Source organism: Nannobrachium achirus (assembly GCF_963921795.1).
Source record: "Nannobrachium achirus genome assembly, chromosome: 6".
Lineage (NCBI taxonomy): Eukaryota > Metazoa > Chordata > Actinopteri > Myctophiformes > Myctophidae > Nannobrachium > Nannobrachium achirus.
Window position 1 is genome coordinate 50,437,264 of NC_137815.1, and position 14,331 is coordinate 50,451,594.

The 14,331-nt window shown below is 43.6% G+C and overlaps 2 protein-coding genes across 2 annotated transcripts; one reads left to right on the plus strand and one right to left on the minus strand.

The window, feature by feature from the left end:
- Window positions 1-9,199: 9,199 nt before the first annotated feature.
- LOC308287151 (mRNA-capping enzyme-like) lies at window positions 9,200-11,008 on the minus strand (the record flags this gene model as incomplete). Its single annotated transcript, XM_080728271.1, has 1 exon — window positions 9,200-11,008. The coding sequence occupies one exon, from the start codon at window positions 11,006-11,008 to the stop codon at window positions 9,200-9,202; it is 1,809 nt and encodes a 602-aa protein (XP_080584397.1).
- A 1,664-nt stretch (window positions 11,009-12,672) lies between these two features.
- LOC308287152 (elongator complex protein 3-like) lies at window positions 12,673-14,319 on the plus strand (the record flags this gene model as incomplete). The annotated part of the gene is made up of 1 exon (XM_080728272.1): window positions 12,673-14,319. One exon carries the CDS (start codon window positions 12,673-12,675, stop codon window positions 14,317-14,319), a length of 1,647 nt encoding a protein of 548 aa, XP_080584398.1.
- Between the last annotated feature and the right edge of the window lie 12 nt (window positions 14,320-14,331).

The following is a 14,331-nucleotide window of genomic DNA, read 5'->3' on the forward strand; positions in this document are numbered from 1 at the left end:
CCTATCTCCATGTATGGAGATCTGTGCTCGTACACATAACTAACGTCACGGACAGAACAGCCCAGGAGAACTTTGTGACCCACTGTCCTAGAGTTGTTTAAATTACACTATGGTATCGGATCGGTACTCTGTATCGACCAATACGCATGTTATGGGTATCAGTATCACAATCACTAGTGTACATTTTATGAGATTTCTTTTTAATTTAATGTCAGTCTTAGTCAAGTTTCAATTGCCCTTGTTAGTTTTTATCACATTTAGTCAACCTCATCCTGTCGTTATTTAGTTTTAGTCGACTAAAAGTCGAGCCTTTTAGTATTTATCTTAGTCCAAGACAACATAATTTTAGTTAGTCTAGTTCTAGTCGACAAAATCTGTTGACATTTTAATCAGGACAATTATTTTATTCTTTTCAATTTTTTGTCAGCAAATAATATAGAACATATCCATCTGATCTAAAAAATATTTCACAAAGCATTTTCTCTCATCCTGTTGATGAAAAACACAATCTTGTTGTACTATAGTACAACAAGACCACACTTGGTTATAGAACCAATGATTCTAGTTCAACCAACCCAGTACAGTAGGCTACAACAAGACAACACCTGGTAATAGACAATGTCCACTTCATCCAACTGATCAGAACCACCAGCCCAGTAGATGCAAGCACATGCACACACACACACACACACACACACACACACACACACACACACACACACACACACACACACACACACACACACACACACACACACACACATGCACACATGCACACACATGCACACACATGCACGCACATGCACCAGTGTTCACTAGTCCCTCACTAACATTTTAGTATAGTTTTTATTTGTTGACAAAATTGTCACTCAGTACACTTCAGTGGTAGTTATCTATGAACTAGTTATTACAGATTGTTATTCTAAAGTGTTACAGACATGGCTGTAATGTTTTTTGAATTACCCTTCTCTTTCAAGGGTTGGATTCCCATTAAACCTCCCAAGCACAAAACACAGCACTTTCCTCCCCCCCCCCCCGTAGTGTTAATTTTATGAGCCATTTTTTTTAATGTCACTATAGGTCCAGTTTCAATTGCCCTTGTTAGTTTTTATGAGTTTTAGTCATCATTCATAGCTTAGTGTTTATCTAGTTTTTATTTATTGACAGAATTGTCAGTACACATTTAGTCTTAGTTTTAGTCATCAGCTTAGTTTTTATCTAGTTTTTTATTTAGTTTTCATCAGTGGAAAAAAAGGCAGTCGACTAACCAGGTGGTGAGGGGGGCCCCCACCATCTGGTGGAGATAACAGAGGAACAAAGGTATTGACAGACACACAGGCTAGTTAGTTATGGAGGAAAACATACATCCAGTATAGTGGAAAGTAACAATGTATATTTACTGTACATTTACTCCTTTACTGGAGTTTTTGTACTTTTCACTCCACTACAATTATTTGCCAGGTTTAGTTACAAGTTACAGATTTATTTAGATTATAATTACAAAACATATGTAGGCCTAGTGAGTTTGTGCACCGGGCTGGGATTGAACTCTCCCATTTGGGTGAAAGGAGAGCTGAGTTTGTACATACGGTAGATCTGTCAGTTCTTGTCCATATGGGCAGAAAAGGAACACAGACAGTCAGGTGACAAAACCAAGCCCCGACACTATGACTAAGACATATTGGTCGGATCGGCGGTGCGACAAAGAACTCTAGATGAGGGTCCCATATCGGACCGAACATCTTAGGCGAGTGACAATTAGACAAAAAGTGCTTTAGTTTTCGAGATACCCCTACCGGAGGTATAGGACCAAACACAACATAGTTTTTACTCATCTCTAAGGTCTCTCACATGAAATGGATTCTTGTAAAAAAATATTTTACTGCAAAGTGGTGAAATTGATATATAAAGTTATACTCCCCATATAAAAAATAAGGCCTGTCCGTCTGGGGGTTGAGGCATATAAACTCATGTAGATTCTCAATGGAAGCTCTGAGAGGTTTGAGACTTGGCATACTTGATGCTAGGACATCCCTCTACATTCTAGAGAAGACCTAATGACAATGTGTGAATGGAAATGGAAGATATAGTAATTTGAACACATACCTACAATAGGCGAAAATGTAAATCTATGTAGAGTGCTCTTTTTACTTTGTAGTGACTCTGACATGGATTGCCATATCAACACATAGGGCTTGTTGGAAAGGTGTGGTTCTACTGAACTGAGCAATACCAATTGTGTAAAGGTAGCTTGTATACTCGTGGAGTTATATCACTAAATGTATATGGTGTCCCAAACGGGGGGAAATGTAAACCATCCTAATGAAATCACACCGATTAGTTTTATTTTCAATTCACTTATCAAGGGTGGAAAATGTTTACAAATTCACTTCAGTAGATGTCCCTAAAATGTATGAAATGTCCAAAAGTTTAGAAAATTTGCCATTTTATGCAACCTGAACAATACTGCAGAGAGAAATGCAGGGCTAGTAGCACTCAAATTATTTAGCAAACCTGGCTGAGGGAATCCAAGCTCTACCCATTTGATGCTCAATGTTTTCCTATAATAACAGCCTCTTTCAATCCTATAGACATTATATCATTTAGCATATTGGTTAAAATTAAGTTATACACTACAGTATTTGGCTGCACCTGTTCTCTCTACATCTTACTACATGGGCTTCTTCATAAACTGTAAATCATTGCAAATATTTTGGAAATAGAAAAGATGAGAAGGACCTTGCCGAATCAAGAGTGGAGAGTGACCAAGCTTAAAGTTCCATAAAGTGTAATAGGGCCTCTCCAATAGCCCTATTGTATGTTGTGCAGCACTTTGGTTGACCCTGGTGGTTTTTAAATGTGCTCTAGAAATGAAATTGACTTGACTTGACAATACAATAGCAGCACCCTGACTCTGTTTCACCAGAATGGAACAGAGCATTAAGTGGTATCAATAATATGGTTACTACTGTACATAGAGCCTATCAATAGTGTACGTACAACATTATGTTGTACATACATTATAGTCAACATACATGTAGATACTGTACAAATGTATGTCTTTCATTTTAGTTTAGCTGAATGTAGAGTGATGTATAAACATTGGATCCAAACCTTTGTATCATTTGTGGTAAACATTTAGAAATAGAAACATTATACTTTTTTCAAAAAAGCCCACTGCAGAAGGCCTTCCCAATTGCATAGTAAATGTTGCTCAACAGAGAGATGATGGTGTTCATAAAACCCTGTCTCCATATACAGATGATATACTTTCTTTCTTTTAAAGGTTTGTTTTGGGGCTTTTATGCCTTTATTAATAGGACAGTAGACTGACAGGAAAGATGGGGAGTAACATGCAGCAAAGATTGTCCGGATCAGGAATTGAACTGGCGACACGGCCAGGCATCCATGACTATGTGGCAATGCCTAAGTGGTATGCACCCAAACCAGTAGGCCAGCGGGCACCCGATATACTTAATTTCTAAATTAAGTATCTTATTATCATGTATCATGTGTAGAGCAAATAAGAAAAACAACAGTAAGCAACAAGTTGCAAGTGTTGATAGAGAGAGCAAACTATGCACCAGAAGACAGAGTAGGGTTGATACATTGTTTAACATACAAAACAATTTTTTCATTTGTGGAAAGACCCGTACAAGACCATAACATCTGCCATTATGACTGGTATAGCTAAGAGTACCAGAGACAAGGTCCTTCATGCAGCATCAGAAAGGTTGATGAAGTTGTACATCTGCGGTTGCTCTCGTACAATATATTTGTGAATGATGCCAAATATCATGAAAGCTGCATTAAACACCACATCTCTACAACTAAGTATAGCAGCTGCTAGACTAAAAAGGTTATGGCTCATACAGCATTACAATCTGTTGAATGACACAGAAGAAAGTCCAAAGTGTGCCCACACTGTGGAGCTGCAGGTGAATCAAGAAAGGGCATGGACCAGTGTCATCAGTATGTCATCATAAACCTTACGTTTAGTGTCATCACTTCAATTTCTTTAGAGAAAAGAGTTTTTCCAATGACTTCAATTAACTTATAAGCCATAGATACTGGTCTGCTGTTGTTTATTTTGTTTAATCTGGCAGCTGCTATATTTAATTGTAGAGATGTGGTTTTTAAGGCAGCGTTTATGATATTTGGCATCATACACAGAGCTATGGGTACGAGAGCAACCACTGATGTGGAGTTCCCCAAGGTAGCATACTGGGACCTCTGTTGTTCCTAATATACGTGAACGACATGGCATCTGCTTGCGACTGCAACCTGTTCCTGTTCGCGGATGACTCGGCTCTCCTAGTCTCGGGCAAGGACCACTTGCAGGTTGAAAAGACACTTAACTCTGAACTGAGTAAGATCTGCACATGGCTTAACGACAACAAATTATCAATTCACCTGGGCAAAACCGAGTCCATCCTCTTTGGATCAAATCATAACCTCAAAAAGGTAGAGAACTTCACAATCAAAGTGGGTGACAAGGTCATAACACGAAAAAACGAAATCTCCTACTTAGGATGTATCCTTGAAGCTAATCTTTCCAGCGAAAAGATGACTTCAAAAGTAATACAAAAAATCAACCAACGAACTCGTTTCCTACAGAGGATCGCCCCAATGGTCAACTTCAACACACTGAAGACCATAGCTGGTGCAATAGTCCAGCCCCTCTTTGACTATGGAGTCCACGTATGGTATCGTGACGCCCCACAAGCCCTAAAAACTAAACTCCAAACAGCCCAAAATAAACTAATTAGGGTCCTGCTTAACCTTCCCAATCAGACTCACCTCACCGCTACTCACCAGTTAAGAGTGGGGTGGCTCAGAGTAGATGACAGAGTACAGCAACTTGCAATGGGCCTGGTGTACAAGATACACTACACCACTATGATACCCAAGTACCTGTCAAAATACTTTAAAAACGTTAAGGATGTCCATAATTACAACACCAGAGGCAGTGCCACAGATCACGTTCAACCCAGAGTCAACTCAAAGAAAGGGTCGAACTCGTTCTTCTGCTACACCACAAAAATGTGGAATGCCTTACCGAAGGCCATAAAGGAGTGTGGATCACTAGCATCCTTTAAAATTGCCCTAAAAAACCACTTACAGGCAGCAGCCGTTCACAACTGGTAAAAACCTAGCCCAACCCTACCCTCCCTGCCCCTTCCTTGTATATACTGTACATACTGATTGTCTAGACTTACTGTTACCTGCCCCTTCCTTGTATATATTGTATATACTGTACTTACTGATTGTATAGACCTACTGTTTTCTTTTTTTCTTTACATATCTACTGCATAGTACTGTGTTCTATTTGTCTGTCATTCAATGTTATATGAGATACTTTAATGGTTTCCTGTTGAAATAAGCTTAGTCTTTTCATGGATCTCCTTTTAGTAGACCTTGTACCAGTGAACTGTACCGTCATGAATCTGTACATTTTCCTATGCAAACTTCTAATAAAGCCTTCAATCAATCAATCAATGATATACAACTTCATCAACCTTTCTGATGCTGCATGAAGGACTGGTCTTGTACTGGCCTTCCCACAAATGTTTTTTTTTTCATGTATATTTTTACCCGTATTAAACAGGTTAAACAATATCAACCATTCTCAGTCTTCTTGATGAGACATGTTCAAGTTCATTCATTGTTTGTCCCAGAAGGTTGGAGCAATATATAAAAGCATACATCAGTCACAGAAGACTGTACAGTTATTGTTTGTTCTACTACATGATACATGATAATGTATACTACCTTATTTTGAAGGAAAGTAAGTATGTCAATTTTAATTTTATGTATATGGGTTTTATGAACATCACCATCTCTCTGTTCAGCAAAATTTATATAGTACATTGAAGGCCTTTTGCTGTGGCCTTTTTGACATTTTGGGTCTTGTTTCTTTCCTTTTTCCAAATGTTTACCACATTGATGAGATTTGCAATGTTTGTGGATCACTCCATTCTGTTTAAAACATAAAAAATATAATAATAAACACCCCACTGAGCACGCCGTCTAAAAGTGGTCTAATAGACGTATAGATTTGAAAGTTTTTTAGTTGTCTAAACTTAGACTAGACGAATAATAGACTTCTAATAGTCGTCTAAATGTAGACGGTCTATATTTAGACGACTATTAGAAGTCTATTAGTCGTCTAGTCTAAGTTTAGACAACTAAAAAACTTTCAAATCTATACGTCTATTAGACCACTTTTAGACGGCGTGCTCAGTGGGACTTTGTACAGTATCGATGTTGTACGTACACTATCATTAGGTTCTCTTTACAGTAACCATGTTACCAGTGATACTATTTAAGTCTTGTTCCATTCTGGTGAAATGGTCAGCTCTATTACACTAAATGAAACTTTAAGCTAGGTCACTCTTCAGCAAGCTAATTAGCTACTTGATTTGGCAAGTCCTTCTGATCTCTTCACATTCCAAAATATTTGCAATGATGCACTTGTCAGTTTATGAAAAAGCCCACATAGGCTATAAGATACAGATAGAACAGGTGGAGCCAAATACTGTAATATAACTCGAATGTAACCAAATGTGTTAAATTACCGGTATATAACATCGTTGTCGGGTGAAAACCTTGTATGTCCAAAACCGTTCGTTTTGTATTTATCATTTTAAAAATGATCTAAACTACTGAAAATAGCCGATCTACAAGCACACAATGCCTCGCACCGCAAGGCGTTGTGTGCTTGTACTGTATAGATCTGCTATTTTCACTAGTTTGCGACAGTCTTGTGTGATGAAGCAGGGCTTTGCTTTACGAAAAAACGTACAAATTTGAAACTTGGAAATACGAGGTTTCTGCCCGACAGTGACGATAAACTGCTCTGAATTGAATAATGAGGATAATCTTTTTCTTTCATATTCTTTTTTATCGCCCAATTTTGTAACCCATTTTTCACCTAGTGCCAATTGCCTAAGCTGTAATCCTGGGCACTGCTCTCCCTCTGCCAACCTGGGGAGAGCCCTGAACTGAGCTCATGCTTCCTTCAGTGCACAAGGAGTGAGCAGGCCGCTTCTTGTCACCTGACAGGGAGGAGTTTCCCCAGTTGGACTTAGCCCGTGGAAGGAACACGTTATTCCAATCAGTTCCTTTCCCCTCCATCAGGCGCCCCGGCTGGTCAGGGGGAGGCAGTATAGAGACCAGGATTACTGCATGTTTTTGTGAGGGTATCTACCCTAGGAGACACGGGGAGAACATGCAAACTCCACACAGAAAGGCCCTTTAGGGTATAGGCGCTGATGATGCGGAGGAGGGAACATGCCCCCAGTGCCCACAGCGTCCTCCGGCGGGAATCGACCCCAGGACCTTTTAGCTGTGAGGCGACAGCTCTACGCATTGCACCACCGTACCCCCTAATGAGGATAATCTTGAGCATCAAATGTGTAGAGCTTGGTTTCCCTCAGCTAGGTTTGTTAAATAATTTGAGTTCTACTGTAGGCCTGCATTTCTATCTGCACTATTGTTCAGGATGCATTAAATGACAGATTTTCTCAACTTTGGGACATTTCATACATTTTAGGGACATCTACTCAAGTGAATGTGTAAACATTGTCCACCCTTGATTAGTGAATTGAAAATAACATTAATAAATGTGATATTGGAGATTAGGACGGGGTCTGGATATTCAGACCGGACGGTTTACATTACCCCCCATTTGGGACACCATATACGTTTAGTGATATAACTACATGAGTATACAAGCTACCGTTACACAATTGGGATTGCTCAGTTCAGTAGAACCACACCTTTCCAACAAGCCCTCATATGTGTTGATATGGCAATCCATGGCCGAGTCACTACAAAGTGAAAAGAGCACTCTACATAGATTTACATTTTCGCCTATTGTAGCTATGTGTTCAAATGACTATAACTCCCATTTCAATTTAGATATTGACATTAGGTCTTCTCTAGAATGTAGAGGGATGTCCTAGCATCAAGTATGCCAAGTTTCAAACCTTTCAGAGCTTCCATTGTGAATCTACATGAGTTTATATGCCTCAAACCCCAGACGGACAGGCTTTATTTTTAATTTTGGGAGTATAACTTTATATATCAATTTCACCACTTTTGCAGTAAAATATTTTTATACAAGAATCCATTTCATGTATGAGAGACCTTAGAGATGAGGAAAAACTATGTTGTGTTTGGTCCTACCTCCGGTAGGGGTATCTCTAATTTTGGGGCCCAAAGTCACTAGCCTATCTAGTTATATCAAAATTGCTAGACGGCCAGCTGACGGACCACGTCATCACGCTCATGTCACCAGCCATAACCATATAAGGAGTTGGAGTGTGTGTCCAAAAATGGGCATATACTGATGACATCAGGGATCTTCATATATGGGCATAAAAGGGATATGTACTGACAGATACAGAGATCTCCATATATGGGCATAAAGGTGAAAGAAGTATTGAACGTCAGTGTCCTTGGTTTGGTCGAATCCTCCCAAAACTTCATGGAGATGGTACAATGTTACGGTCAGGAGGGAAGACTACATCTTGAAACAATAAGTCGTTCATCAATCACCCTGCTATCAGTTCACTTTTCTCATCTGACCACTCTGACTTCCTGGTTCACTCTTTCAGGTAACAATTCACTATGGTAACTGATGACAACTCATACTACTCACCAAATATAACTACAGACCTCCCTTAAGTTAACTGTCATGGTAAGTTATAACACCCATACACCAATCCCTCCCCTCCACCCTCATTCTTCATCCTCTCCCACACAACTTTATACTTCACTTCACTTATCCTTGGCTTTCACCCTTCATCCCATCCTCTCATCCTCACCCTCTTCCCCTACATTCCTCAACCCTTCTCCCCTGTACAGCAGCTGTACTCAAATAAGCACTATTTTGACAAATATAAAAATGGACTGCAATATAGATGTAGTCAAAACTACTTCACTGTTGATAAATAGTCATGATCAAGCTACGCTCAGCTAAATAAAAACTCACAAAAAAGAAAGAAAAAATAATAATCGAACATCATGTTATGCAGTTTAAGAACAATAGCATTTAAAGTTACAAGAAACTCCAACAATCAATAGGCAAAAGCAGCCGTGAAATGGCAGGTACAAGGTAACTTGGAAGGGGAGAGGGGGTAGTATGTAGGCCTATATACAGTATACAGCAGCTGTGGAACAGTCCAGTCCGTGTCTACATGATAGCATGGTTGGGTCTCTTTGGAGGAGGAGGGTGGCATGAATCTGGCTCTGGTGGGTGTTTCCGGTTCTGTGTTTGCACTCTCTGGGGACAGCGGTCCAGGAACTCTAAGAGCATGTCCTTTGTGACAGGATGCAGGATGCTGTTACACACAGCCATCGCTGTGACATAGGAGTTGGGGAAACTCTTGTCTGTCCTCTGTCTCATGAAGACCCAAGTGTTGTTCCTGAAGGTGCATTCGATGATCTTGTTGTCGTACTGTCTCAGCTCCTTGGAGGCCTTCATCTGTGCGAGGGGCATGTTGTATTTGCCCACGTACAGCAGGCCCATGGTCTGAGGAAGCAGCCCTTCTCCTCCCACTTTGGTGATCTTGAGGCGAAAGTCTACTGAGTTTTGACTCGGAGGCTTCCACTTGAGGATATCTTCACACATCCCAGGTTTGTATCTCCCGCACGGCTGGAAGATAAGCCCGTCCACTTTATGGCTGACCTGGGATATGAAGCTTTCTCCCAGGAGATTGCGTGATTCGTGAATGTCATAAAAGTCCTTCTTTCGGACACTGAAGGGCTCCTTGACTTTGTCAATTTGCCCTGTCCTTATCTTCTCCATCCGGGGATAAATGATCTCGTTGTTAATGCATGACAGCCGGGTATTGAAATCACACTGGCCAACAGGCTGCCCATTGAATTTGACGATGTCGTAGATCAGGTAGCGGGGGATGGGCTGACCGTCCACTTTATCGATGACCATCTCCCCGTCCAGTAAGGTGTTGGATAGGTGGACACATGGATCCTGGCTGAAAGGGAACTCGAGGTTGGATACATGGAAGATTGTGTTGTCTCTGTCGACCATGTACACTTCATTCTTCCCCAAGATTAACATCATGTAGCGTGTGCCGTCAGCTTTCCAGCTGACCTTGTATGGTTTCTGCTCTAAAAAGTGGAGGTTCCTCCTGTCCATGGACACAGGCTGAGCACCAGGAAAACCAGACCTATCCCATCCAGTGAACTGCTGACATGTGCTCTGAATCTCCCCCAGTTTGGGTTGGGTGGTGACCTGTGTGACACCCTTCACCGTGACACCTTCCAGGAACACAGCACCCAGTTTTAACTTCTCTCTCCACCGTTTGCTGCCGCCGCCGGGCACTGAACCGCAGGAGTCGGGACCTAACTCCTGGGCAATCACGTTGGCATCCTCATATTGGTTATCGTCGGCATCGTCAAAGCACCACTCGGGCAATGCAGGGCAAGGGGGCGTGTCTGCCACGGCGCCATACCGTCGGAACAGCTCCTCAAGGTAGTCTCCCTTGTAGATCCCTGGGGCACGGGACTTGACGAAGCCAGCTACAGCCGCCTCAACGCTCCAGTCCATCTTCTCTACCAGGTACGCGCACACCAGGAAACCTGTCCGATTGAAGCCGTGCGTACAGTGGACACCAATTAATTGTTTGGGATTCTTTTCCAGAAAGTCTTCACACATCCCGATGAACTTGTCAGTGGTCTCCGATGAGGGACACTCTCCATGTCCTTTACACTGAAGTTTCACATATTTGATGCCTTCCTTGTCAATGTCATTGCAGTCATAAAAGCGACTAGTATTTGTCAAGTCGACAAGCAGGCCCATTTGCACTTTAAGGCTTTTTAAATAGATTGACAGCATGCTTGGATGGAACCGATTGTCTTCTGGAACTTTGTCATCATAATGGGGACCCAGCATAGTCTTCATTGGCAGGAATCTATCTGCTACGGGCTGGCCTGTTCTGGGACAATTCCTCCACCGAGGGGGAGGTCTAGCATTTGACATTATTGTTCAGATGGTCCCTTTCACTGTACTGGAATATTATGTGAACTACAACTTCACCCAATAGTCCGTCTGGACATCAGAGTATCAGAGCATACCAACCGTCCTGGTTGATATGCAAAGAACGGTGAAGATAAGCGTACCTGTTCCCTGTCTATGACAGTAGTGTGCTATTTAAACACTTTGGAAGATCTTATATAGGCTGCCTGAGATCTGGACTACGTCTGACATCACTCAAGCGTAAACAGACCGTCAGTTTATTTGCTTGGGCGTTGCCATTGGCAGCGGTTTATGTTGTGTGGCTCTTTGACAATCCCCATTCATTTTCATCACACCCAGCTTACTCTCGCACCCTTTCTTCTAGGTGTGGGCCTATAGAGAATGTGCATACTGTAAGTGTCCCTTATGCATCCCACGTCACAAACTACCTCCATGAGCGAACCCGTGATCCAAGCCATGGACTTCCAGGTGTGGGCCAAGCTTACAGTACCAGAGTTGACCTTTACTTAAACCAGCCCTCCTGGTCCTAGGCTCCAATGCCATCTTGGCAGAGAAGCGTTGAATGTCCACGTTTGGCCAACAAGGAAGTGATTTGTACATTCAGGTTCCAGATGGGGGTCTTGGAGTGAGTGAGCTCAGCTCAGATGAACATCAAGCTAGACGCCTCACTTCGGACCCCAGGCCAAATGAATACTCGAGGTCCTCACCCTCTTTCATGGTCATGCCCTTCCCTCACGTTGCCCTTTTTTAGCAGTGCTCCTGGAAGGAGCTAGGCTCCAACATCTCATTTTGTCCACACTCTGAGGCATGGCCTACATCTGGCCTACGTCTTGGCCCAAAGCATTCAAAGTTTGTTGTACGCCCAGGGTCACATTGGCCAATGCTTAATGACGCTTGTCACTTACTGAAACTAGAAATGCAGTTCCTGCAGAAATGGTAGTCTGAGTACACAAATCAAAATTCAAGAAGACAACGTGCTCTGTCTAGAACAATGGGCTAATTTCCCTAAAGACTCTCATCTTACAATAAATGCGAGAAATCTCTGTGAGTGTGTATGCATGTAATCCGCGTATCTCGAGAACCGTTTGTCCCACCGGCTTCAGGGACACAGACAGACAGATACACAGATCTCCATATACAGGCATAAAAGGGACGCAGACAGACAGATACAGAGATCTCCATATATGGGCATAAAATGGATGCAGACGTACAGATACAGATATCTCCATATATGGGCATAAATGGACACAGGCAACCTGGATTGAACCTACGGATAACTGCTAAGCTTAACCCCTCTGAACCTGAGGCCACGCTGACTTGGTACCTGCCTCTGTCCTGCTTTTGGGTCCTATCTTGTTTGGTGCCTGACAGATGCACCAATCATCTCCATATAATGTATGGGCAAGTGTTTCAACCAATCAGCTTGGGGATAAGGGCATAAACAAGACAGACACACACACACACGCAGAGATTCTTGGGAGAGTTGGGGTATCTCCATATATGGTAAAGTGTTTCAACCAATCAGCTTGAAAGAGTTCAGGGAGGGCAAAGCTGTGTTGTGACACAGCGTTTGTTGATAGTTTGTGACAGTTACCTTGTTCTTCGAAACAAATGTAGACCCTCTGACAAGAACGCAGCATATGAATTTAGACTGCTCGTTAGAAGACATGTGGAAGCCAAAGAAGAAGAGAGATCACAGCCGAGCTGAGCTGATGATGATGACCATTGCTGATATCATCAAGCAGCTGGTTGAAGCCCACGAGGAGGGAAAAGACATTAACCTCAACAAAGTCAAGACAAAAACCTCAGCCAAATATGGCCTTTCAGACCAACCTCGCCTGGTGGACATCATCGCTGCCGTCCCACAGCATTACCGCCGTGCCCTGGTGCCTAAACTGAAGGCCAAGCCCATCCGTACTGCTAGTGGGATAGCTGTCGTGGCAGTGATGTGCAAACCCCATCGCTGTCCACATATCAGTTTCACAGGGAACATCTGTGTCTATTGTCCCGGTGGTCCTGACTCAGACTTTGAGTACTCCACACAGTCGTATACTGGCTACGAGCCGACTTCCATGAGGGCCATCAGAGCTCGCTATGACCCCTACCTTCAGACCAGGCACAGGGTCGAGCAGCTGAAGCAGCTGGGTCACAGTGTGGACAAAGTGGAGTTCATCGTGATGGGAGGGACCTTCATGGCTCTGTCTGAGGAGTACAGAGACTTCTTTATCAGGAACCTCCACGATGCCCTTTCTGGACACACCTCCAACAACGTCGCCGAGGCCGTCAGGTACTCGGAGCGCAGCAACACCAAGTGTGTGGGCATCACAATCGAAACGCGACCCGACTACAGCCTCAAGCGACACCTCAGTGACATGCTGGGCTACGGATGCACCCGGCTGGAGATCGGAGTCCAGAGCGTCTACGAGGACGTGGCCCGCGACACCAACAGGGGCCACACAGTGCGAGCAGTGAGCGAGTCCTTCCACTTGGCAAAGGACACAGGTTTCAAGGTGGTTTCCCACATGATGCCCGACCTGCCCAACGTCGGCATGGAGAGAGACGTGGAGCAGTTCATTGAGTTTTTTGAGAACCCGGCTTTCAGACCCGACGGTCTGAAGTTGTACCCGACACTGGTGATCCGCGGCACAGGTCTGTACGAGCTGTGGAAGACGGGCCGTTACAGGAGCTACACCCCAAGTGCTCTGGTGGACCTGGTGGCGCGCATCCTGGCTCTGGTGCCTCCCTGGACACGCGTCTACCGTGTACAGAGGGACATCCCCATGCCCCTGGTGAGCTCCGGAGTAGAGCACGGGAACCTGAGAGAGTTGGCCTTGGCCAGGATGCAGGACATGGGCACCGAGTGTCGCGACGTGCGAACCAGAGAAGTGGGTATCCAGGAAATTCATCACAAAGTGAGACCTTACCAGGTGGAGCTGGTCCGTAGGGACTACGTGGCAAACGGTGGGTGGGAGACCTTCCTGTCTTACGAAGACCCAGAGCAGGACATTCTGATCGGCCTGCTGCGCCTCCGTCGCTGCTCACTCCAGACATTTCGGCCCGAGCTGAAAGGGGGCGTGTCCATTGTGCGTGAACTGCATGTGTACGGCAGTGTGGTCCCCGTCAGTAGCCGAGACCCCAGCAAGTTCCAGCACCGGGGCTTTGGTACGTTGCTGATGGGGGAAGCCGAGAGAATCTCCAGGGAGGAGCATGGCTCTGGAAAACTGGCTGTCATCTCAGGGGTAGGAACTCGGAACTATTACAGGAAGATGGGCTATGAGCTAGAGGGGCCATATATGGTGAAGGACCTTTATTGACTGGACTGAGCC